General features: G+C 42.0%; 1 protein-coding gene across 1 annotated transcript in view; it reads left to right on the forward strand.

Moving 5' to 3' along the window:
• Positions 1-1,297: 1,297 nt before the first annotated feature.
• Positions 1,298-26,932, forward strand: part of ANKS1A (ankyrin repeat and sterile alpha motif domain containing 1A) — a 161,055-nt gene continuing 135,420 nt past the window's right edge. Inside the window, exon 1 of the mRNA XM_063141483.1 lies at positions 1,298-1,512. Coding sequence (XP_062997553.1) covers positions 1,322-1,512 — 191 coding nt within the window. The 5' untranslated portion in view covers positions 1,298-1,321. The remainder of the gene's footprint in view (positions 1,513-26,932) is intronic.

The raw sequence follows: 26,932 nt of genomic DNA on the forward strand, positions 1-26,932 counted from the left end.
CCCCACACATTGCATTCCAAACGAGATTTTACCAGAGCATGAATAACTATAGCATAGATAACTGTATCTCTGCTCAGTTAAGAACATAGTTGGTATATCAACCTAAGCTGATAAAAGGTGGTCTATACCATCAAGTTCACCTGTCTCTCTAGTGACAATGCTGGTTCCAAGAGCACCTCCAAACTAGGGACCTGATCTTTTAGGGAGAGTGCAACCCCCCTCCAGAACAGGTTGAACATCACTTAGATGGACAGACAAACCATCCATTACCAGTATCACCATCTTTCATGCATCGAGTATCAGTTTATTGGCCCTATCTAGTCCATTACCATGCCCAGTCAATGGTTCATAACCTTCAGGACCAAGTATTGTGTGGAAAATTTGAGGTCTTCTGCCTCCTTACTCCTGGACTCTAGGATTAAATGCCCAAGAGAACCTTAGAGAGTAATGTATGGACTGGTTCAGTCAGGAATGGGCAGCTTGTGACCCTCCAGATCTTTTAGCCTACAACTCCCATCATCCTTCTCCATTGGCTATGCTAACTAGGCAGATGGGAATTGTAGGCTAAAACATCTGGAGCCCCAGAAGTTGCTCATTTCTGGTGCTTCACACGTTGCAAAATTCCTACACGGAATGTGCAATTTGCTGAGAAAACGCAGGTAGACCATTACGAACGTTTTACGGGCGGCTACACGCGAAGTTTGGTCCGCAAGAGCGGAAGCTGCATCTATCCAAGGGCAGCTTCCCAGCTTGTCCAGAGGCAGCGAAATCCCTACGTGTTCGACCGCCACATGCTTGTCAGGTCTCCCTGCGCATTCCTGCTAGAAAGAATTCAGTCCCTTGTTTCGAAGCAGCCCTCGAGCGATCTTCATTTGGGGATTTTCCTCAGCCCCTTTCGTCCTTAATGGACGAGGTGAAGACCCGCCTTTCTACGATGTGGCTTTTTGCTCACAGAACGGAGTCTGGCCTCCACGTTTTTCCAGGTGGCCGAAAGCGGGAACGGACTGTGCCATTCCAGCGGGAAGTGCAGTCAGTAGGCAGGCAGGCAGCCAGCCAGCCGCCTGCTTCTTCACCTTGCCTTACCTCATCTTTGCAGGCGACAGCGCCTGAATGCTTGCCAGTAGGGAGGCTCCCTTCCCTTCCCCTCCCCTCTCCTCCCGCCTTGTCTTCATTAGCGGGTGGGGGGCAGTCGCTGCTCCGCCAGGGGCGTGGCCTTCCTGGCCCCTCCCCGGAAGGACGCGCCGGCCGGGCTGAGGCAGCGGCGGCTGCCGAAGACGAGGAGTCGAGGTTGGGGGTTGGTTTCCCGGGCCGGGGCCGGGCCATGGGGAAGGAGCAGGAGCTGCTGGAGGCCGCCCGCACCGGGAACCTGCCCGCCGTGGAGAAGCTGCTCTCGGGCAAGCGCCTCAGCTCGGGCTTCGGCTCCGGCGGCGGCGGCGGCGGTGGCTCCGGGTCCTCGGGGGGCGGCGGCGGCGGCAGCGGCAGCAGCGGCCACCCGCTCTCTAGCCTGCTCAGGTAGGTGCTTGCCAGGGGTGTGGCTCGCCGAGCTCCTTGAGGGCGGCCGAGGCTGGCTGTGGGAGCCTGTACCAGGCGGCTGTTTGCCTCGAAGGCGGCCGGGGGTGTGTCTCGGTGGCTGGCGAATGCCTTGAGGTGCGGTTTTCCGTGGGCAGGAATCGCCGCCTCACGAAGAAGGCTCACGGGCACCAGGCGAGGTAGCGGCCGGCCATGTATTTGAGTGCAGGGACGTTAGGTGTGGGGTAGTGTGTCGGCGGGTGAGCTTCCCCGGAGGCGTGTTACGTGCCGTGTGTTGAGGAAAGTATGACTTAAGGGGGCTTCGGGGCTGTGAAGGTGGTAGGGCTGCTTCTGGGGCTCTGCTAAAGAAAGTGGCATTCAGTTGGTAGGTTGTGGCCCCTGTAATAAGAGCATTGACTGGGAGCGTATGTGTGTAAACTTTGTTTTGGGAGGCACTGGAGGAAGCATTTGAGACTGGTACATTTGAGAAGGTGGCTTGTTATGGCTGATATGGACAGGTCCAGTGTGTGCAGTCTTTGTTAATGAGCTGTAACGATTTGACCAAGTCACGTCTCCGGTTTCTGTATTTTCAGTTAGACATTGCAGTCCTCGCTCTGGTATGCCTTCCCTTCCCTGCAGATGTTTTGGACTTCCAACTCCCATCAGCCCCTGCCAGCATGGCCAATGGTTGGGAATGCTTTGAGTTGTAGTTCAAAGTATCTGGAGGGTAACAGCTTGGGGAAGGCTGTCTTGGTCTTCCATTAGAAGGTTGTATTTGAATCTAAGATTTATTTATTTATTTTAGAATGTTTATACACAACTTCCCATTTAAAAAACAATTCCAATGTGGTTTATAACAAATTATAAAACACCTTATTATAAAAGTACAACATTTAGTCCAGTTAATGTTTGGGAAAAGACAACGTAAACAAGCACATTTTTAATAATTGTCAAACGTACATGATTGTTGGTCAAAAGTACATGATGGTTGGTGCCTGATGTATTACAGAGGTGAGGTCATTGCAGAAGGAGGGTGCTACCACAGAAAAGCCCCATTGTGATTTGGCTGCCAGATGGGACTCTGCAGGATGTGGCATGGACAAGGCCTCCACTGAAGATCATAGTAGTCTAATAGCTCCATACAGGGGGATTTTTCAGATAACCTGGTCTTAAGTTGTTTAGGACTTGGGTTCTATCAATGGCACTATCACCATTTCCTCTCTTATTTTCTATGATCTCTTTTTCTTTTCTTCTTCCTTTGTTACAGGGGACTGAGAGTGAATGAAAGAATGTTAGTCTGCATGTAAAGAAAGGCAGATATAAGAAGTGTAAAGCTAAGTGGGTCTCAGGTAGGGAATGAATGTGGCTTCCAAATCTGAAAAGGTTGAGGGCCTAACTATATGTGAGGTTAAGCACATATTTGAATAAAGGTGTGCTTAACAATTTTGAAGGGAAACAGCCCAAAGGCAATCAAACAATAAATAACAAGATTTTCTCCTGTGCAGCAGACATGAAAAGAGCAAAGGAGAGGACACACGCAAAGGCCCTGGAACCTCCCTCTCGTTTCGCTCATTCACCTACAATTTACCTCAGAGTGGAATGGTAGCAGGGATTACCCAATCCTTCACACTACCTAGTGAGAGAGGGCGAGTGAACAGGCCACCATCACTTTTTGTCCCCTCCCTCTAAATGGTCCTGCTAAGTCAATCCTTCTTGTATTTCCCAAAGAAAAAGATGAGAGAACCAGTAGAGAGTTGCAGAGTGAGTGGGATGGTGAGTAATTGGAGGCAGTGGCAGCAACCATTACTTGCCTAGTGCTTGCTGGTTTGAGAAAGAAGTTAAGCAATTGTGTGGAGGCAGCCACTGTCTGCGAAGGCTTACCTGTCGTCTTCCTCTACAACACTTTTCTTGTGCATCTTATTTCTGTGGGTGATACAGCAGGAGGAATTAGACTTAGCCATCCAGAGGAAGGAAGCTTGCAAGCAAAAGGTGGCGATTTCTTAGAGACAGAACAACCTTCACCTTTGCCTGCTCTCTTGCCCTCTCATTGGCTGGTGTGGAGAGTTGGGCCTAATCCCCACCATCATGCCACTCAGAGGCAGGCAGAGTATATGTGAGCAAGTGAGAGGATGAGGTGGCTGCTCTTTCTATGACCAACCTATGCTGCACTGCCCAGAATGAGGTGGCAACTGCGCAGAGGCTCATACTTTTTCTCTAGGCAGCATTGTGGCTCCAATTCTCCCTGGTCTGACATCCAGAGAGGATGAACGAGAAGCTACTGTCTTCTCTTGATTGCACACTTCCCTACTCACCCCAAAAAGTGGCAAAGCTCAGAGGAGGCATTGTTGTGGTGTTAGTGGACCCTGGGGCCTTACTGGCTGGGGAGTCTCTTTCCCCTCTTCTTTTCCAGCCTCTGCTGAAAGGGCAAGGGAAAAGAGGAAAAATTGCTATTGACTGTTTGTTGTTTGCTTCTCTTCGTGCAATTGCCTGCATGTTAAGCATGTTTCTTTAAAAACTGCGCTATAGTAGTGCACTTTTTCCACGTCTCCAGTTTCTGGACTTTGTGGTGCTTCTCTGATGCATTTTCTTCCTCTCTCAACTTCAAATAGCTAAATGGTTGTTTAATTTCTCAAGCTTTAATTTATATTTATTTATTTATTTTATTTAGAGTATTTATATACCGCTCCCCATTGAAAAATTTCGGAGTGGTGTACAAGGTAAAATGAAAATAAAAACAGAATAAAACAGTTAAAACAAAATTTAAAAAGAAGCAAAAAAAAACAACACAGAAATCCAAGGCTGCATGTTAAAGAAAGGCTTCTTGGAATAAAGATGTTTTCAGGAGGCGCCGAAAGGAGTACAAGGTTGGAGCCTGCCTGACCTCCAGAGGCAGGGAATTCCACAGGAGGGGCGCCACCACGCTGAAGGCTTTTCCCCTGGTGGATTCCAATCGGAGGATGGATCTAGGTGAAACCACCAGGAGCAGGCCGTCGGATGACCTCAGTGACCGGGCAGGTTGGTAAGAGAGAAAGCGCTCTCTCAGGTATCCTGGTCCCAAGTTGTTTAGGGCTTTGTACACAAGTACAAGAACCTTAAACCTGGCCCGGTAGCGAATAGGCAGCCAGTGCAGTTCCCTCAGCAGAGGAGTTACATGCTGGAAAGGGGCAGCTCCAGACAACAGCCGAGCTGCAGCATTCTGCACTAGCTCCAGCTTCCGGAGCAGCTTCAAGGGCAGCCCCACATAGAGCGCATTGCAGTAATCCAATCTTGAGGTTACCAATGCCTGTACCACCGTGGTCAAGCTATCCCTGTCCAGGAGAGGCCGTAGTTGGCGAACCAACCGAAGATGGTAAAAGGCACTCCGAGCCGTGGCGGCTACTTGAGCCTCCAACGATAGAAATTGGTCTAAGAGTACCCCCAAACTACGAACCTGTTCTTTCAGAGGCAGAGCAACCCCATCCAGAACAGGCAATGAGCCTGTCTCCTGGACTCGGGAACCACTCACCCACAGGGCTTCTGTCTTGCCAGGATTCAGTCTCAGTTTATTGGCCCTCATCCAGCCCATTACTGAGTCTAGGCACTGGTCTAGGACTTGCACAGCCTCACCTGATTCAGTTGTCACAGGGAGATAAAGCTGCGTGTCATCAGCGTATTGATGGCATTTAGCTCCAAATCCCCTAATGACCGCTCCCAACGGCTGCATATAGATGTTAAATAACATTGGGGACAAGATGGTGCCCTGCGGCACTCCATAGCTCAATTGCCAGGAGGCCGAGGACTGGTCACCCACTGCTACTCTCTGAAAACGACCCCGTAGGTAGGACCGGAACCACTGTAATTTGTGCTGTATCTGTTTCAAAATGCTGGTGGTGTGACTTGTGATATCTGTTTCTCACTGTACTTAAGGCAGGAGAAATGTATGTGACATTTCTTTAACTCCATGGTTAAAGAAATCTTTGTATATAACACTTTAGCTATTTTTAGCCTGCTTTCATGGGTAGTGTCAGTGTTCCAAAAGCTAATGAATTTGATTGGCTTATAGGCAGTGAGATGACTTCATGACAAGTGAGGAATTACTTTGTGGCCCTAGAATGTATATTCTCTACAAGGATAAGAAAACAGGACCTGTATTATGCAGAAAAGGGCAACTATAATGATTAAGGGTAGGGTGACCATATAAAAAGGAGGACAGGGCTCCTGTATCTTTAACAGTTGTACAGTTGCTATACTGTAGTGACCAAATACAAAAGAGGGCAGGGCTCCTGCAGCTTTAACTGTTGTGATGAAGAGAGAATTTCACCAGGTGCTGCATGCGTACAAATGACACCAGCTGAAATTCCCTTTTCTATACAACTGTTAAAGAGGCAGGAGCCCTGTCCTCCTTTCCATATGGTCACTCTAATCAAGGGACTGGAGCATCTTCCCTATGAGGGAAAGCTATTACAGCTGGGATTGTTCAGGTTGGAAAAAGGAAGGTAAGGGGAGACGTGTTAGAAGTACATGTACAAAATTAAGTAAGGTGTGGAGAATGTGGATAGGGATACTTGGTTAGAGAAATGCGGATGGACATTTGTCTCCCTCTCTCGTAATGCTAGAAACCGGGGCCATTCCATGAAGCTGATTGGTGGAAGATTCAGGACAGATAAAAGGAAGTACTTCTTCACATGGCATATAGTTGAACTATGGAATTCGCTACCACAAGCCTAAATACACCAGTTGCTGGGGTACGTGGCAGAAAGGTGCTGCTGCACCCCTATCCTGCTTGAGTTTCTGGTAGACAGCTGGTTGGCCACTGTGTAAACAGAGTGCTGGACTAAATCGGCCCTTGGTCTGAACCAGCATTGCTCTTCTTGTGTTCTTAGAACCAGTTTTTTAAAATCTCAAAGTAATATATAAGCTTTTGAGTTCACTAGATTTTTTCAGCAAATATAAAAATGTTAATTTGAAAGCAAAATAACACTTGAGAGAGCAAGTGGATGGGGTGGAGGAATGTTGCTAGGCATGATAGGAGCCCCAGTCTGTAGTTTGTAACAAACATAAGAGAATTATGGAGTCCTTTTGCAGATTAGGTTAGAATCATTAGATTGTAGCCATTTTCTCTTGAAAGTATAGAAGCTAGCATTTGTGTGAAACTGTTTCTAGCATTAATTTAAATAAGTGGGCCCATTAGAAGAGTTCCTTACAGGGATAGTGAAACAGTATTACCTGAGATTTTGTAAAATCAGTAATAATAGAAATAAAAAGGCAATATTTTTTCTAAAAAACTCAACGCACACAAACTAACACAACAAATTTAAACAGTCCATTCAAATAGTAAAATTAAAACCACTCTAAGTTTAAAATATTAATAATATCACTTTTAAAGCCTGGGAAAACAGATATCATTTTGCTGGTGCTTTAATGATAGTAATGAGAGCACTGGGTGGTCCTCCCTGGGGAAGGCATTCCAAAGGCAAGGAACCATAATTGAAAAGGCACTCTCTTCAGTCACCACCATCACATTTCAGACAACAAGGCACCCTGGGAAAAAAAGACTCAGATGTTTATCTAAGTAGAGGGAGGATTGATGCAAGAGAAGGTGGCCCAACAGGTATTTCAGTCCTAAGATGTGTAGTACTTTAAAATTTAATATAGTCACTTTGAATTTAGCTTGGAAACAATAAAAGCCAGCAAGATATGATCTCTTTCCTGGTTTCCTGGTCCCTATTAGCATTGTAGATGCAGTGGTCTGGGCTTGGTGATTTCTGAACTGTCTTCAAAGGCAGCCCCACATAAAGTGCATTGCAGTGATCCATACTAGAAGGAACCAGGGCATGGATAACTGAGGCTAGCCCATTTCTGTCTAGGCAAGGAGGATTCTAGTTGTTGTGTCAGTCTCAACTGATAGAAGATACTTTGATCCACTTAGGCTGCTTGAGCTTCAAATGGTAAAGGTGAATCTAATAGCATTCTCAGACTGCACACCTAATCTTTTAGGAATAGCACAATCCCCTCCAGAGTAGGCTGATCACCACTTCCTTATGCAGGCAAATTGCCCATCAACAGCGCCTTCTTGTCAGGATTGAAATTCAGTTTGACTGAATAGGTTACTGCTTCTAAACACCAGAACAGCACTTCCTCTGCTTCACCTAACTCAGCTGGAAAAGACAGAGCTGGGTGTCGTCACTATGTTAATAACACCTAGTTCCATATCCTCTGAACATTTTCAGTGGCTACATGTAAATAACACAGGAAATAGAATAGATTATTGTGGGACCCCATAATGTAAATATCATGAGCCTGAAGTAAAGCCCTTCCCCCTCCAAAACCACTTTCTGGTGTTGGCCTCCAGCTAGGCACAAAACCACACAAAAACCCCAATGCATTCCAATACCCAACCTAGAGAACTATCCAGAAGGATATCATGGTTGATGGAACTGATTGCCACCAAAAGATCCAGTGGAATCAGGGTGTTCAGTAGAGCAACCAGTTGCTGGTTTGTCTGTTTCCAAAGAGAGACCAAACATTCTCATTCCCAGCATATCTTGTTGCAACCTGAGATATTTTTTTACATATACAGTTTGATCTAAGAGTGCAGAATGACTCCTCAGTTCTTTTAAAATTGTTACAGATTGGGGCTTCAGCTATACCCAACAACATTTTCTCCCTCTATTTTTTTTATTTTTTTGCCTGAAAGAGTTCTTGCCAACTCAAATTTGTTCATTACTCTTTGTGTGTGCGTGTGTGGATCAACACTGTTACGCTTGCTTTTTGTCTTCATTTCGCATTATACTTTAGCCCTCTTTTTATAGTTTGTGTATACAACTCATTTTCTGATCTGGATTGGAAAGCATGGCAACTTCTCTTTGCCTTCCTATGGTAGTAGATCAATGCCTGGCATCTAAATTACAGTGTCAGCTGTAAAAATATTTAATATTTTATTCAAACTTGCCTACAATGCAGATTATTGTGACTACACTCATGGAAAATTGATTCTTATACCAGGTGAAGTACAATTCGTGTTTGTTGCTATTTTGCACAAATATATGCAATCTATTTAGTTCCAGCTGAGTTCCAGACTGCTGTTTGTCCTGAACTGATCCTTATTATAGTAGATTTTTAAATGCATTAATATTCCTGGATTTTATTTTCTGAAATAGTAACTGTCTGAAAGTCTTAATAGATACTTCTCCACCTATGACTTTCCTAGGTTTCCAATACCCCTAAACAGGTTTCTGATCATCCTGTGGTGTAAACTCCAATCCTACAAACATTTAATGTGAGTAAATCATTGGACCCATTAGGAGAGCTTGTGTGTGTTTGAACTTCAATGCATGCCTTTTGGAATTAGTTAAAGCTTGTGACTTGGCATGTGGGCACATCCTGTTTGGAAGCATGGTTTGAATATCAGGAAGGTAGAAATTGCTTGAAGTCATTGGGCTGAAAATGTATCTGTTTCAGAGGGAATTAAAGTTTTTAGTGTTTGAGAGTCTGGCATGGTTACTATAGATAGTGAATTAGCTTGCTGAATTTCCTAATGCAGGCTTGGATGATTCTAAATAGAATACTTCTGTTACATGTGATACACAAACAGTAGGGCTTTTATAAATGTACACTTGCTGTGAAATGCCAGACTGCTGTTAGGAAAATACTAAGCAGCATCCAAAATTTGTATTGATTCCTAAAATGAATGGCAATTATTGCTAGAGGAGAGCAAGAGTTTTCAATTTGTCAGTGGAAGTATACATTTTTAAGAGAAAAGAAGCTTTAATGAGAGTGATTAGAGAATTGGGGGAGTGCCTGTGTGATTTTTATGATTGTAAAGATTTCATTACTCCCTACGTGTACAGAAGGGCTATGAATCTTGCTCCATTCTCTATAGTTGAGAGAGGATGAGAGCTTCCAGACCTCAGGGCTTTGGAGGGAAATGCATGCATGACTGCTGTTCAAATCTGTTTCCTTGCTAAGTTCTATCTGCCCTGTAGCATGTGATATTAATGTTGGTCCCTGTTGAACATGTCTTATTACTGTAGTAATTGGTTAACTCTCTTAATGTTTTATAGTTCAGGGGCATCTCCAGACTCCGCCTGCTACCACTTCTTTAGGAAGCATAGTGGAACTGGAAACTGGAATGGAAGTGCTATTGAAGTTAACATTATTCTGATATAGAATGTTACCAATAAAACAAGAAATTGCAATTAAACCAGGTCTGAAGTGAATTTGATTTGACAGGGACAGAATGGTTTAGCTTTAAGTAGTTGGGAAATTGGGCAATGCAGGTTACAATTATTTGTGTGCAGTGAGATGCCTTAAATACCTTTGTGTAACTCTTACGGGTTTCCTAAGCTCAATGTGTCTAAATGAAAACAAGGGGGCACAGAGAGGATTCATAGGTTAAACTGAAGCTTGGCAGTGTAGTGTATGTGCTGAGGAGGAAATACTAGGTCTAAATAATGCAAGTGGGATTCAAAAGATCAGCATTCTCTCCACTATAAATATTGCAGCTTCCTTATTTATATGGATTTGTGTAATCACTATTACTTGCTTTAGTTACTGTAAAAATTCCCCAGAAAATGTACATTCCTGGAAATACTGTAAGACACTGTCAAGCTACCTATTATGAAGCTCTACTTTATTAACTCACCAACTGTTTTTAAGATGAAGAAGATAGGTTATTAGATTTCTATCCACACCACACTGCATCTTATCCACGCAACAAGCCTATGAGATAGGTTAGGCTGAGAGATTATGACTGGCCCAAGAATACCCACAGAAATTCATGGCTGAGTGAGAATTTGAACTGTAGCTGGACTTATCAAAGTTGGGTGAACACAGGAACGGACTGGGTGAATCCCAATAAGATAGAAATTCTGTGAATTGGTGATTTGTCTGGCTGGGGTAGCACTTCAAAGTTCATAGTTTGGGAGTGTTCATAGATTAAAATTGTTACTAGAGATCTAAGTGGCTGGAATAGTATAGAGCATCTCTTTCTAGCTGGGGCTGGTGTGCTAGCTATGATCCCTCTTGAATAGAGAGAGCCATATTCGAGTAACTTGCAGGCTAGACTACTGCAACTTACTGCATGTGGGGATCTCTTTGAAGACTGATAGGTTCCAATTGGAGTGGGCCAAAGGGAAAAGTCTCACTACTGCTTTAAAGGCTGTTTCAAAGTCAGTTTCTAAGCACAGTTCAAAGTTCAAAGTGTTTAAGTACCTATAAAGCCCTGCATTGCCTACGACCATTGCTGCAGGAACATCTTACCTGTCTACCCATGTACTCCAATCACATGCCGAGGTCTCCCTGAGTGCAGTAAAAAGAGGGGTGGCAACAAGTAAGGGATTTCAGTTCTGACAACTTTGTATGGATCTTATTTTTTCTGGGAGGCTATAACATACTTAAGCATGAGCCAGCATGGCCAATAATCAAGGCTGGTGAGAGTTGTAGTACAAAATATCTGGAGGACATCAGATTGCCCATCCTGATTTAGTTTTCATTTCTTGGACACAAGACTGAAAGTGTACTTCTGTGCTAACAGGCTACTTGACTCATTCTGGTGTAACAGAGTTTGTTAGTTTATTTTGTTTGTACCACTTACCAGTGAGCATATGAAGCTACCTTATACTGAGTTAGACCATTAGTCCATCTAGCTCAGTGTTGTTTGCACTAGCAGTGGTTATCCATGGTTTCAGACAGGGGTTGTTCACAGCCCTATCTGGAGATTGAACCTGGCAAGAATTAAACCTGGGACCTTCTGCTTACAGTGTATGCACTCTACCACTGAACTACACCCCTCCCTCTTCCTTACCTCTTACCCACAATAAGTCCTTGTTTTTAAAGGTGATGTATGTGTTTCATCATGGGCCCAGCTTATTTTGAAACCCTAATACCGCTAGAAATGGGTTTTCCTTTTACAAACTACTTGGAAGTTTCCTAGATGTACGGAAAAATTGGAGGAAGGGAGAAATCTAATAAACAGAATCAATTACTAATGTTGGAATGCATGGGAATTTTTGAAAATCAAAGTGCCCAATACAAAAAATATTATGACTTTTAGGCAATATATGGAGAAAGTCTCTACATATGGTTTCTGAAGTGGAAGAACTGGCAAGTTTTCCATCCTCTTTAGTGCAGGGAATCCATATGGAGCTCCTACATTGAGAAATTTGAATAATTCAGAAAGCATTCAGCTGTGTCTTTCTTCCTGTCCCCCTTTCTGCTGCCTATAATCCCCCATTTCTACCCCTTCTGGTGGCAATGCTTCCAGTTTTTATCACAGTGCTGTGTCATCTGCCTCTTTTTAAATCTTTAAAACTTTAAAGCCAGGTGAGGCAATCCAGAAAATGGTTGGGACACAGCAATGCATCAGTAGTTACGTGAGCAGAAGGCAGCTTCCACTACTGATATTTCTCTTCTCCTTCTCCCTTGTGCACCTTGCAGTTCCTTTCCAAAACCCCTCTCCAGAGGGTAGGGGAATCCTCCTGCACTATGTATTGTACTGGGCTGCAGTACAAGGGTCAAACCATGGGGAGAGATCTTGTGTCAGTGAAAGTTCCAATGATGCAGGTGATTCCCCACTGCAGCAAAGTGTTATTGCAAATTTCTTGGACAGATCAGTTATTATTATTATTATTATTATTATTATTATTATTATTTGTTTATTTATATAGCACCATCAATGTACATCATTGTACATGGTGCAATGTACATGGTGCTGTACAGAGTAAAACAATAAAATAGTTGTACAAGTTGTAGCTAAGCAAATGGAACTTAGGCTGAAAATTCACAGAACTGTGTTTAAACAGATGACTTTGATTGCCTAGAGAGGAGTGCCTTCTACAAACTCCGGTTGGTGGCCCAGCTACGCCCCTATCTAGACAGGGATAACCTGGCTTCAGTTGTCCATGCTCTGGTAACCTCTAAGTTAGATTACTGCAATGCACTCTACGTAGGGCTGCCTTTGAAGACGGTTCGGAAGCTGCAGCTCGTGCAAAATGCAGCGGCCAGAAGCCCAGAAGGTTCGACCATATAACACCTGCTCTGGTCCGCTTGCACTGGCTGCCTGTATGTTTCCGAGCCCAATTCAAGGTGCTGGTTTTGACCTATAAAGCCTTACACGGCTTGGGACCACACTACCTGATGGAATGCCTCTCCCGATGTGAATATACCCGGTCACTATGTTCAACATCTAAGGTCCTGCCTTAGCTGCTGAGCTTGAGATGAAGCAGGGGAGTATTGTTTTACACTAGTCATACTAACTGAATAAAGATGTAGAATCACTGGTCAGTGTCAACATGTGAAATGTGAAACATTTTGGTATATAATATGCAGAAGAGAGACTACACCTCAGCCTCCATGTACAGTTTAAGCCATAATGAAATCTAAAAAAAGATTTATTTCCATGCATGATTTACTGTATCTTTTCAGTGATACTTCAGAAAAGTTTTCAATACGTTAGATATGTTATCGGCTTAGTTTGATCCCTCTTGGCCCTTAACTGTGCCAAAAGTTTTAAGCATAAGGCCCCAAAATGAGCATTTCATATTTAGGCTATTTTGTTTTAAACAATTAAGAGAACAATCCCATAGCCCCTAATCAGTGTCTGGTGGGCCATATAGTTCAGATTCCTGGATCCAAGTTTGGAGACAGCGCTCCAAACTTGGACTCAGGAGTCCGAGCTCCCCTCCCCCTCATACCTGGCACAGAGAAAACTTCACTGGCTGCCTTTCTGAGCTCGCAAAAGTGACATCAGAGAGGAGCTAAAGGGGGTGGTTCTGTGGGCAGGAAAGGGAGGGAAGGGGACGGGGAGGGAGGGAGGGGGATACTCGCTCTCTCCAGCCTTCTTCCCTGCCACTCTGCAGAGCCCTAGCTAGACAGGCAAAAATGCCGGTGTTGCAAAAATGCAGAATGAGGGAAGTGCAGAGGCAAAGATTGCTCCGCAATCCTTCCGCTCTGCATAGGATGCCTATCAGCCTTCGGTTTTGGAGGGTGCTGGGCATCCGGATAGGATTACACTGTAAGGTGGTGTTTTCAGTGAAAACTCTTTGCTGATGGTCATCATGGCCAATATTATTATTAGGGTCATATGTTATCAAAAAAAGGCTACCTTGCTTTATCACTCCAGATGGTAATGACCACTCCAGTTTTAGACCTTTGGCTGATAGACTAATAATGGCCTTGAATATTGTTGCCTTTCCTCATTTTTTTACATGACACAAATGTAGGTTTTCATATTGTAAACACATGCAGAATCTCTTTTTCTCTCAGCAGGAGTGATAGAATGAGGCAGGTGGGTTCTCTCCCAGATTGGCAAAAGTACTGTGAGAACAGAGGAGAGCCCTAAGCCTTTTTTTATTATTATTTGCAGAAGAAATAATCTAAAGCTGAAGTGGGGTCTGTTCAACTCTGCCCATTCAGTTCAAAGGGTTGGGAGCCCTTTTGGGATCTGAAATGTGGCTGGAACTTCCTACCATAGGTAGTATGGAAAGGTGGGATGTGGAAACTCTACAAACGATGAACCAAGCTCCAGAGCCTCCAAAGTTCTTCTTTTCCAGGGTATAGCATTGCAAAGCTGTACACAGTGCTATACCATAGAAAATGCCTTGAAAGCTTGTGGTGTTGCAAAACATGCCCCTATTGCAACAGTCCAAAAGCATGATGGATGCCAGGTTAAATAAACTGCAAATAAATAGGTAGAAATTGGGTGGGTGGGTAAGATTTTGGATGTTTCCATCATCACTCTTATTTGTAGTACTCCAAGCAGGAACAGCAGAGAAGAAAATTGTTCTCGGGGCTTTGCATTCCTATAAAAGTTTGAATTGATGAACTATATGCACATTCCCAATCTAACGAAATAGTGACTTTAGGCGTTGAGGTGGGTGGAGTATGTCACTTCTGCTTTCTCACTCAAAAGTGTGTGTATATTGTACTCATAGTTGCAAAATTGTAAAGCTGTAAGTAGGGAAATGATCTTGCATTCTCTTAAAATATCTCCAGTTGAATTCAGCAAAAAAGAAAGAAAAAAGTATTAGATTGGCCAACATCTCTTCTAAAGTATATCTTGAGGCTGATCTACATGTTTAGCATGATAGAATTGTTTTGGGATTCCACCCCTTGAGACTGCAGACTGTGGGTTGCATATATATATATATATATATATATATATATATATATATATATCTATCCAGCATTAAAACTTGCTGCATGTAGAGAATTAGCACATCTGTAGGTAGGTCTGGGTCAAACTAGAACCAGCTCCTGAAACACTTGTTTTCTGAAATATTGCAGTGTGTTTTTTACATGGGGTAGTAGAGTGCAGAAGGAAAATAGGCTGAACATGTAGTGTATCTTAGTTTCTACTTTACTGATACCATTTGACTATGAATCTTGGTTAACCGAACAAAGGGAAGCTGAAGATGTTCTAAGATATGGGCTTGTAAACTGTTTTTTTTTTTTAAATTAACATTTGTATTCCAACCAATTAACAATAAAAGTTAAAAACCATAAACAATCAAAATAAACCAACATAGTATAAACTTTATAAATATTTAAAGCAGGAACAGCAAAACGTTAATACAGTAAAGCTAGGACATTGTCTTTAAAAAATTGGGGAAATAAAAAAGGCCTTCACTTAGTGCTGAAAAGCAAGGTGAGCCTCTTGGGGAAGGACATTCCAGAGTTCTGTCTGCCAGAAAGACCCTTTCTGTTGTAGCCACCCACCATATCTCATTTGGTTGGGGCACCCTGAAAAGGGCCTTTGTATAAGGCCTTAGGGTCTGAGTAGGTAAATATGAGAGGAAGTAATCTTTCAGCTAACCTGGTGCAAAGCCATTTAGGGCTTTAAAGTTTAAAACCAGTACTTGGGCCCAGAAATGGTCTGGCAGTCTGGCGTGATACGATCAGAATGTCAAGTCCCAGTTAGTAATCTTGTGGCCTTAATTTGGACCAGTAGAGGTTTCCAGACCATTTTCAAAGGCAACTCCACATATAGCACATTGCAGTTAATACAAATGAGAGGTTACTAGATCATGGATAATTTAGCAAGATTATGTAATATTTATTAAACTCCAAGGAAGGGCTCTGAGTCCTGCCAGAGTTGTATGGAGATCCAACTGAAGAGAAATATTTCCCATTCAGCTTTGGTAATATGTGAAACAATTTTGCTGTTGCCCATCAAGTTTCTAAACTTTGAGCTATAATATTAATTTAGTGTGGTTTGTCAATAATATTAGATATTCAGGTGAGCTGGGGGGGGAAATTACAAAGATGTGATAATGCAATTCTATGTTTATAATTTTGGCTTATAAATTGGATATTCTTTCCTTTTCATACTCAAATATTCTGTTCCTTACAAGTTGTCAGATGGTTCTGCTGATCATAATTTTAAATGGAGTCCATACTAACCAATATCTGCTTTGAGAGGCCTCACAATGCCTTGCTGTGTTTCCCTCAAACATGTGTTCTCTTGACTGTCCTCATTTTAGATGCTCTCCAATCTCTGTTTTCTAGGCTGTCTGATCTGCACCATAGTGGCCTAGCTTTTTGTTTTATGGAAAGAAACATTAATCTACATACTGCTTTACATTTTGTTTAAAATAAATGATTGGTTATAGTGTTTAAGAGTAGTGGGACCTGCTTGCTGATGAAGAAAATGTTGTATGATCAGGGTAGAAGTTGAGACAACTGCTGCAATGTATTCTAGTGTTTGGTGGCAATACATCCTAGATGCTGCTGCACTACTAAAACCCTATTCATCTCTTTCTGGTCATACTGGAAACAGATTTAATCTAAGTTGCTCTTCTGTACAACTTTATAAGACCATACAGAATATTTATTGCCAAACCAATGAACGTCTATTTCATGAGGGGTAGCTTTGTTGGTCTGTTGCTACAAAGGGCAGTATCCAATACTGCCACTTTGTTCCTGCTTGATCTGTTGTGCAAAAGGGCAGTATCCAATACTGCCACTTGTGTAACAGAAAGTTAATGATTCAAAAAGCAATTCCTGAAACAAGAGGAAACACTTCTTCCAGATCAGTGAAGCTTCCACAGTTTTGCTGATCTGCTCCATTCCAGAAACAATCATTTCATCGGGTTTCCAATTCCTTTTAGAACCTCTAGCTCCCTGTTGTGATAGTGGTGGCTCCTGCTTGGTTACTGCCCAAAGAGTTACGTGTCACAAATGTATTATGGCATAAACATTTGTGGACTGAAATCCACTGCATCAGATACATTAGAACATAAGAAGTGCCATGCTGGATCAGACTGAGGGACCATTTAGTCCATCATTCTGTTCACACATTGGCCAACCAGATGTCAGCCAGAGAAACAAGGTAGGACATGGTGCAACAGCAACCTACCACCCATATTTCCCAGCAACTGGTGCATATAGGCTTACTGCCTCGGATACTGGAGGTAGCACATAGCCATGAGGACTAGTAGCCATTGATAGCCTTCTCCTCCAATAAGTTATCCAACTCCCTTTTAAAGCCATCAAAATTGGTGGCCATCACTACATCTTCTGGTAGTGATGGTGCTATATACACTGATGGTGCTATATAAATAAATAAATAATAATAGTGAATTCCATAGTTTAGCTATGCGCTATGTGAAGAAGTTCTTCTTTTCATTTGTCCTGAATCTCCCACCAATCAGCTTCATGGGATGACCCCAGGTTCTAGTATTATGGGAGAAGGAGAAAAATGTCTCCCTATTCACATTCTGCACAACATGCATAATTTTGTACACCTCTATTATATCTACTTTTGGCTCCTTTTTTCTAAGCTAAACAATCCCAGCTGTTGTAACCTTCCCCAGCCCCTTGATCATTTTAGTTGCCCTTTTCTATACTTTTTCTATACAAGTCATATACACATGGTTGCAATATTGTAAACAGTGAGGTCAGAGGAAAATGCAGGTAATCAGTGAGAATTACCTTATTAACATTGGGCATTCAGAAATTCTATCTTAAAGTTGTCATTCTTGAACAAAGGAACTTCAAAGGCACCTGTAACTCAGTATAACTCTTCATGCATCTGATGCACTCCAGTCCATGAAAGCTTATACCATAATAAATGTGTTAGTCTTTGAGGATCCAGAAGACTCTTGCATTCATTTAAAAAAACTGATAAGATCTGCCTTACTAACTTAATTGAAATCTCTTGCTGTTACATCCACTACCCACAGTCAGAGGAGGTATTTTAACTGTCCTCTTTTGAACTTTTCTGTATTCTGCAGCATCTTTTTGTTCAGTTATTTTCCTTCGTGGTCTACTGAATTATATTTAATCTTAAGTATTTAGAATATTTGTCCTATGCTCTTTCAGGTTTGCTCAATGTGGTTTCCAAAACAAATACATAGAACACAATAAAAATGTAAACAAACCAAGAGACAAACAGCATCATAGATTACACTTCCTTCCATATTATTAAAACAACGCACGTGCAAGGTATATTTTTCAAAACAGAGATGGCATGGTTTAAAGGTCCTCATGGTTTTTTATTTTCAAAAGAACTTCATTTCTCAAAACTTATAATCAAGTTGGTAGAATTCTCTGTGTATAAGTGCAGTGTTGCCTCTGCTTGCTGGAAGATGTAGTCTGAAAGGGCACAAATTAGGAAAGGGGGACAAAATATTTGGTCTGCAAAGGTTTTAGAGTTATGCAGTGACTGTTACAATGCCTGATCATTTTTAAACCTTCCTTTCTTCCCGGGATCTGTGTTGAGCCTGAGGTAGGTTAGCCCAATGGAAAGTAATTTACCCAAGGCTTCAGTGAACATAGGAAGCTGTTTTTAAACCAGGTCAAAGTAATTGTCCTTGTAGCCCAGTATTATTGCATCATTATTAGTGGCAGTGGCTCTCCAGCCCCTCAGGCAGAGGTCTTTTCTTTCACTTGATACCTGCTCCCATTAACTGGAGATGCCGGGAGTGAACCTGCCATGTTCTGCATGCAAAGCATGTAGTCTACTACTGTGAATGAATAAATAAATTTAAACTGATAAGATTCAAAGAGGAGAAAAGAGCATAAATACAAATATCAACTTCAATGTGTTACAAATATCAGATGACAATATAATCTAAATTAGCAGAGAATCTAGTTTATTAATATATAATGTATGAATAAAAATTAAATTAAAAATGGGAGACACAAAGTGAACAATTCAATGAAATTAGACCAAATTTCTTGAAAGTCCTTTTCCTTGCCCCTCCATCAAAAAAAAGAGCCCATGAACATATAAAAAAGAACACATATCAACTGTCTACTGTTGTAAATCAGGAATGGATTTGTTTAACAGTCCTATTAACAACCTTGTGAATGTGGGACTAAAATGGAACAATTGTAGGACAAGCCCAGACCACATGAGTAAGTTTCCAACTCACTAAATACACCTCCAGCAACTAGGGGTCCATAACTAGCCTTTATTAATATTTTGAGACTCTTTATTGTGGCTTGTAACAGAAGCTAAGGTATATGTCCAATGCTAAGCTTGGAAATGTGGAAGATTAAGCCCACCTTCCCCTATAGGTAATTGTAATAGGTATGCTGAAAATCTAGATGTATGTCCTTGCTGAAGAAAACGATTACATATTTTTAAGGTTGTGAAAATAATTCGAAGGTATAAAAAATGAAGAGCTCTTAAGATATAGATCAACTGCTGTGCTATGTTACTGAGCTATGCTCTCTACCCTTCAGAGTTAAACTTAGCTGAACTTGCCCCTTAGTGTCACTACATCATATTGGTTCTAGATTTGTAGCAAAAGTTGTTGGATCTTACCATAAAGCAGTGAAATAATAAAATAACTAGTCCTATTAGGTGATATTACGTAAGGCACTCAATAATATCAGAGTTTTCAAAAGGATATAATTGAGCAAAAAGTATTGTTCTTTGTTGAATAGGTGCTCCACACTGATTCTGAATTGCTGGTCCAAAAGTATATGAGTTAGGAAGGTTTCGCTTTTCAAGTTGCTAATCTGTGACCCTGTTCGGAACACGCCAAGCCAGTGTGGTTAAGCATTTTGTGCTAAACATTACGGTTTAGCATGTCGTGTTAACCATGACTTAGCGTGTCATGGGAACCATTCATAACCACGGTTTAAACAGGCTCATTCTCCATTTACTGCAAAAGGGTTACCGGCCTAACCAAGGTTTAGCATGTTGTCTGAAGAGACCCAGTATGCTCTTTTAGTTTCCTGAATTCTTGAAGCCATGATTCTGGCTTATATCTGGTTTTAAGATAAAAGTGTGGTTAAGAATTCTGTAAAATACTTTATTTTGCTGCTGTCCTGTCCACATTTTGTGGGGAGTAAGTGCCATTGGGCAATATCTAATGTTGCATGAATGGACTTCTGATGGTACAGTGGGACTTCCCTTCCTCTCCTGCCCTCTTTATCCTAGCTCCCCAAATCCACTCCCAAGCAGATTTGGGATATATGGGGAGAAGTTTGAGAAATCTCTTCTACTAGTGATGTCTCTTCCCTGGTGGACAGACACAGATGAATGCATCCCATTCAATTCAGAGAGAATTCTAGGTAAATATGCATAGAATCACACTCTATGGCCTAGACACCAGAAACAAATCTCTAGCTGGCCAGATGTTTTGCAGGATTCACTGGTGTAAGTGCTGCTATATTGAGGGTAAAGTTTGGAAATTGGTCCTAAAGTTTAGGTTTTCAAAGGCTGATTGTACTGATGTTTTTCTTGCTTCAGCAGTAGGATTTTATTCATTTATAATTGCGTTTACATCCCGCCTTTTCCTCCAAAGGAACCCAAGGCGGCATACATAATCAGCCAGGTATATTACCTGGTCTAGAAGCAGGGGCATCAGGCAGTCCAAAAGGTTAGGAAATAAGCATGGTTCAGGAGACATGATACAAGACAAAGGCAGGATGGACCAAGTTGTTCCTGTGCTTGCTGGGTTTTCTGTGAAGACTTTTAAGCCCAAAACCCCCACCTGGAGCTCAGCTGCAGTAATCAAGCTTCCCTTTCCAGAACCTTACTCCTGAGGAGTCATTTGACTTTTAAGCCCAAAACCCCCACCTGGAGCTCAGCTGCAGTAATCAAGCTTCCCTTTCCAGAACCTAACTCCTGAGGAGTCATTTTCTCCTCAAGAGACCTTTTCTGGAGGTGAGCACTCCTTTGCACAGAAGCCGTATGACACAATCTGGGGCATGGGCGGCAGGGTCCTTAGGCAGGAACTCAGAGGCCGGGATGGACGGAGATGGAACCAGCTTGAGCAGTTGGAATACTGGTGGAGCAAGCTGGGAGTGAGGCACGGGTCTCGGGTGGCAGAGTCCAACAGAGGGCCAGATGTAGGAGGCAGATCCAGGAAACAGACACAAGGTCAGACACAGGTTCAGAATCCAAGCAGGGGCCAGAGGCAGAAGAAACATCCAGTCAACAAGCAGGCAAGGTCCAGGCAGGGATCAAAGCAAGAGGCAGAGTTCAGGAGGAACAGAGCAGAAACAAGGGCCGGAGGCAAAAGTCGATGGTCAAAGGCAAAGCAAGGTTCAGGCACATACCAGGTAGCAAAGGAGGCAGAGGCGTAGTCAAGATGAGCAAGAGGTCCGGCAAGGCAAGATCCAAGGTAGCATATGGTCAGGAACCGGCTGCAGCTAGCATGAGAGACTGTGTTGCTGGGGCAAAGGCTGAAGGTGAAATGCAGCTCTTACATAGGCTTTTCCTGGCAGCTTCCAGCTGTTCCGTATGAGTCCCTCTGGGAGTGCCTGCTGGTCTGGGCCTGAACCTGCAAAGCTTTACCAGCCAGGGCTTGCATCCTGCAAAGCCCTGTGGCTGGTTCTATGGCAAGCTGCCACCAGATGGTGCTGCAGGACAGGACGATCCTGACACCATACTAGCCTGTCTCTTGAGGTGATGGTGTTCACGGGAATCGGAGGTTGCTCATCCTCCGTCTCTGAAGCAGAATCCCTTTCCCCTGACAAGGATGGTCCTGCAAACATCTTCACCGAGGGCTCAGGGTCCTGTGTTTCTGGGGCCTCTAGCTCTTCCTTTGAGAAGGACTCCTGCAGTAGGGGCATGACAACAAAATGCTGACTTCTTGGGGGTGGCGGGCGGGGGAGAATGGAGTTTTCTGGAGGACTGCATAGCTGACTATGACATGAAAAGGAGCCCTCCATACTACAACATTTTGTTGCAGGTCCCACTGGTAAGGGTTACAACAGAAAACTGGTTTGACTTTCACTTTACCTGTGCTTGGTGCTACTGTGATTAATGTTGACCTCTAACCCAGTTGAACTGCCTGGTATTCCACACCCTATGTAACAAACAAATGTTAAGTAGGGTAAGCCTTTCTCGACTATGAGAAATGCCACAGGCACTAGTGTGCACTGACATCTTTTCTTGTGAATTGCTTAATAAGCATTTCCCCATCCCCTTTGCTCTGGCAACCATATCAGTGTGCCCCCAAATCTGCACAGCTTTAGTTTTAGGAAATCCTAGAAGCCTCCTAAAGAACTTTAGGAAGTAGAGAAAAGGGTAGAGTTTACTTTATAAGAGTTCAGGGACAACAGCTGCTCTTTAAGAAGAGAATAAAAATTACCCCCAAATTGCTAATTCTGTTACTAGGTGAGAGTAAAGCTATTCAGATGTGGTATAGTCTCTTTGCCATTTTTAAAAAATGGATTTGAGTGACAGGTGCATGAGTTCAACTAGGCATTTATCAGAAAATCTAATATACTATAGCCAATTTTGATGATATGACCAAACCATCATTTGGCTATCGTGCCCCTTAATCATGTGCTTCCTCCTACTCCTTCACATTTGGTTCTCTCATCTTTTTCAGTAGTTTGCCTTGAAGTCTGTGTTGGGCAGAATTACTGTTACAAAGCAGGAACTGGTTACAAACCAGGAACTGGTACCAAACTACTTGAAGTACATTTGCAAAGCAAGGGGGAGAGAACAGAGTATGGAAGTGGTGGGGCAATCATGATAGCCAAACCAAAATTTAACTGATACATCATAACCACCACCTGTATAATAAGATTAATCTTATTTTGTCAGCTGGCATTTTGCAGGCATCTAATAGCTACATTTAGTGTGGTTTAGTGTGTTTTACAACAATTATCCTTTCAGGAAAGACAGTAGAATTAAAATGGTTAGTGATTGTCAAAAATACACGTATGGAGCAACATCTGAAAATATACTGTTCATTGTATTTATATATGATTATATAATCGGCATTCTTGATTTATTACTTGTGGACATTTGATTAAATAATCGGGCTTCATTAAGTTAATATTTCAGTCTCTAGTTTGAACTGAAGTATATTTTGAAAAATAGGTATTCTCCATGAGAAAAACTTCAGCCCTCTTTAGGTATGCACTTTTATGGGCTTAAAATGAAGGGCCAGTTCACCCTATGCATTTTTTTCAAGCAAGCAACCCCAAACATTGTTTTGTCCCAAGTACTTCATATGCATTACTTAGTTGTGATTCATACAACAACTCTGAAAGGTAGTCAGTATTAGGCTACATTCAGACAACACAATAGTCAATGGTGAGATAATAATCAACTCAGTTGTTTATCTAGGGGATACTCCCCACACAACATGATAATAATAAACCATGGTGTGGATTAGGATCAGTGTTGAGTTGACTATTTGTCCACACTGAGTTCACTTGCTCATCCCCTGCCCTCTCTTCCCCACCAGTCCCTGTGTTAGTATGCCATCAGCCATTGCTGCCAAAAATCTATCTTGCCAGCTGGGCTAGAGTGGCAGCTGCTGCTTCAACCACTCTTGCCTTACGACTTGGTGGCTGACAAAATAACTAACACTGGTCAAAGAAATAACCAACGGTGTCCTCCACACAATATGAAACCAAGGGTGGTTCATATAGCCAACTCTACACAGTGTTGGTTATTTGCATTGGTTATTTCTGCCAGAAAACTAACCATTGGCTAAAAAACCTTCCAATACAACAATGCAGAAGGCAGCAATTGGATTTGACAAAATGGAAAAATGCTAATCAGCACACAGACTGCTAAAATATCAAATAATATAAAATAATTTCAACAAGGCTTTTAAGTCCTCCAAAAAAGGATTGACTTAGATCCCCAGCCAAAAAGATGTGAATCTCCAGGAACGGTGAGTCAAGAACTGGTCAAGAACTCACCGCTCCTAGAGATTCGCGTCTTTTTGGCTGGGGATCCAAATCAATCTTTTTTTTGGAGGACTTAAAAGCCTTGCTGAAATATGAGGAATATAACTCAACAAATCCTCTTCTTTCCCCAAACATAAGCAATGTTAAGCTGTTTGTGATATTCTGATCCCGATGAAGCAGTTGTTGTGAAACAAGTAGAAATAAAACTGGAGGGCTGTAGCTTAACCGTTTAATTATCACTCTGTTATTGTAAACTATTTGAGTTTGGTACTGTTAACAATTTATTTAGTTAAGCTTGATTACTATTATATAAAATGTTTGTTCACTCATGATAAATTTATATAAAATGTTTGTTTACACCACCCCAGTTGCTTTGATATTATTTAATACTTTAGCAGTTGTGTGCTGATTAGCATTTTTCCATTTTTTTAAAAAAACACCACCTCTCACCACACAACACAATAACCCATGGTGGGTTAAATAATTAACCATTGGCTATTTAAACCACCATTTGATTATCATGTTGTCTGAACCCAGTCTTATTCTTCCGCATATTGCAGATACGAATGGAGGAGGAATTGGCTGGGGGGACGGGACGAGACTGGCCCTTCTTTTTCTTCTGTTCCAACTTTCATACCTCACTGAAAGACAGGAGCGTCCACATTTGTATGTAAACAAAAGAAGAAATAAGAAGTAGTCATTTGATTCATGAAGGGAAAGATTTGCCCTAATTGCTAAAATGAGTTCTTTTCCTCTCAAAAGATTGTCTTGTCTTCTCCTTTATAATAGAGATGGTAGCATCTGAATTGAGGGTCATATAGATGCCAAGTATAAAAGTGTTCATGAACTCTGAAATTATATTCTAAAAGAAAGGATGATTGCACCACACTTAAATTGGAAGGCTCAGTTGCTTCTCCAAAGATCTTAAAGTGGTTTCCTTTTATAGTTTGGGAGAAATAGATATAATTTGTTTATTTTTTTCTCTGATGTTAATTTACATGTTGAATTTTTTTTTTACTATTGTTAAATACTCATTCTGTGTAACATTATACACACACACACACACACACACACACACACACACACACTGTCTGAACAGTGTGGCTTGTTTCTATAGCAGTTGAGGTATGAGGGGCTGGTAAAAACTTCCTGAAAAGGAGTACAATGGAGCTCCACATACTAGGATCATAAAAGGCATACGTATGCTAGAAAATCAGAGAAAATTATGATTTTTGTACATCTGACAGAGAAATGTGAGTTATTTGGAGTGAGTTAACCGTGTGTCCAGGGCCTTCCCTCCCCAGCTACATTCCTCCATATGGACACACTTAAAAGCCTTCTCTCTGGAACAAGTGAGAGGGATCTAGGGTGACCATATGAAAAGGAAGACAGAGCTCCTGTATTGTTAACAGTTGCATAGAAAAGGGAATTTCAGCAGGTATCATTTGTATGCATTCAGCACCTGGTAAAATTCCTTCTTCATTACAACAGTTAAAGCTACAGGAGCCCTGCCCTCTTTTGTATCTGGTCAAGAGGACAGGACTCCTGCAGCTTTAACTGTTGTAATGAAGAAAATCCCTTTGCTATGCAACTTTTAAAGATACAGGAGCCCTGACCTTTGATCTGGCACATGGATTATGAACCCTGTAATGAATATTGCTTAACTGTTCCAATTCAGAATGAAGTAAGGTGGTGCCTACTGCTTCTTGGTCAGTAATTTAAGTAAAGCAGCATGATCCATCTTCCAACTGTGTGCTCTCACTAGGGTTCTAAAGAGCCAGTTGACTGGTCACCTGCAGCAAATAAGAATTGCTTCCCATTGAACAGCATGGGCGATTTAAAAGATATTTAACACAGATATATTTGGTTAAGCAGGCCAATAAATACTTTTGTTGGCTAGTAACTTTTTTTGTGGTCACTTTTGCAAGGCTGCTTATACTTAGGTGACTCTGGAGACCTGCTAAAATATGCACTGGTCAAAATCTTCCTTAGCCTGTGTATAGTCTAGTGTTTGCAATTCAGTGAACCATTCTACCAACTCTGAGCATAAAACTCCTTGTTAAAGTGCTGATATCTTTCAGTTTGAATCTTCTGAATCCTGTTAGCACCCTTTAGGTTCCTCATTGCAACCTTTAGATCATGAGACTTCTGTTTTTAAATAGACTTCCCAAGATTTGGCAGAAATGATTGCACTGTTTTTCTACAGGTTATTGACTGCACTCATTCATTCACTAAAAAAATGAGAACTTATGTACTGTGACTATACCTGCCTTAAATTTGTTTAATGCTTTCTGTACTCTGCTTTTCCATCAAATCTAAAGTTGAATTGGTTGGTTCCAGATTTAGTAATACTTGGAGCACTCCTATTGAAATCAGTGGCACTTAGGTTTGTTATGAATAGCATGTCCCATTGATTTCATTCCAAGTATGACAAGCCAGAACCAACTCAGTAATTACATCTCACATACCTGATAGATGCATAAGCTCCCAAAGTTTGTGTATCTCCTGCATGGGGAAAGATACACCTATTGTGTTTTTGATGAGATGGAGATGCTTTTTGTTTTCAAGATCAGCAAGGCTAGTGGAGTAGGCAACAAAAGGTTAATGATTTCAGAAAAAAGGCAGATGAAAAAGAGAAACAACTTGGTTCTTCTCAGTGAGGAGTTGGTAGGATAAAGAACAGTTACTCAGCTGCTCCTGACCCTTAGCTAGTTTTCCCCCCCCCCTCTGTGCTCCTAGCCAGGGAGATGAGGGATATAGACTCTTGCTTAACACCAGTCACAGTCACTCTTTTGGTGCCTCAGAAGTCCCTGATTTGCTGGTCTGTGACTAACGCTGACTTGAAGGAGGAGGGATTCTCATAGTATCTTCTGGCAATGTTCTGCTTATCCCATCCGGATGCTCACAGCTGCATCATAGGTAGTTCCTGACTGATATCCCAGCTACTTTCTCAAACTCCAGTTCTCCCTGAAGGACCCATTTTTTCCATACTCCCTGCTCATCACACATCCATAACCCATATTTCAGCGAACATTTGTGATGTGTGTCACAAAATGAGTCAAATATTTGCTCATTCAGAATAACATCAGGGAACACTGCCTTCTCAGTGATTTGGCACTGTGATGTCATGCTGTTTGTGATCCCTAATTGGCTGGGACCACCTTCTTAAAAATGGCACTAAAGTTGCTGATTGGAGAAGGAAGCATATCCAAACAGACAGCAAACTGCGCATGAAGAAAATATGTTAGAGGGTTTATGACAGTTCTCACCCCAAATTTCTGTGGTCAAAAACTTTGAGAGGTAGATATTGAATTTGTAGTTCAATTCAAAG

The sequence above is a fragment of the Elgaria multicarinata genome, chromosome 1 (assembly GCF_023053635.1).
Source record: "Elgaria multicarinata webbii isolate HBS135686 ecotype San Diego chromosome 1, rElgMul1.1.pri, whole genome shotgun sequence".
NCBI classification, from domain to species: domain Eukaryota; kingdom Metazoa; phylum Chordata; class Lepidosauria; order Squamata; family Anguidae; genus Elgaria; species Elgaria multicarinata.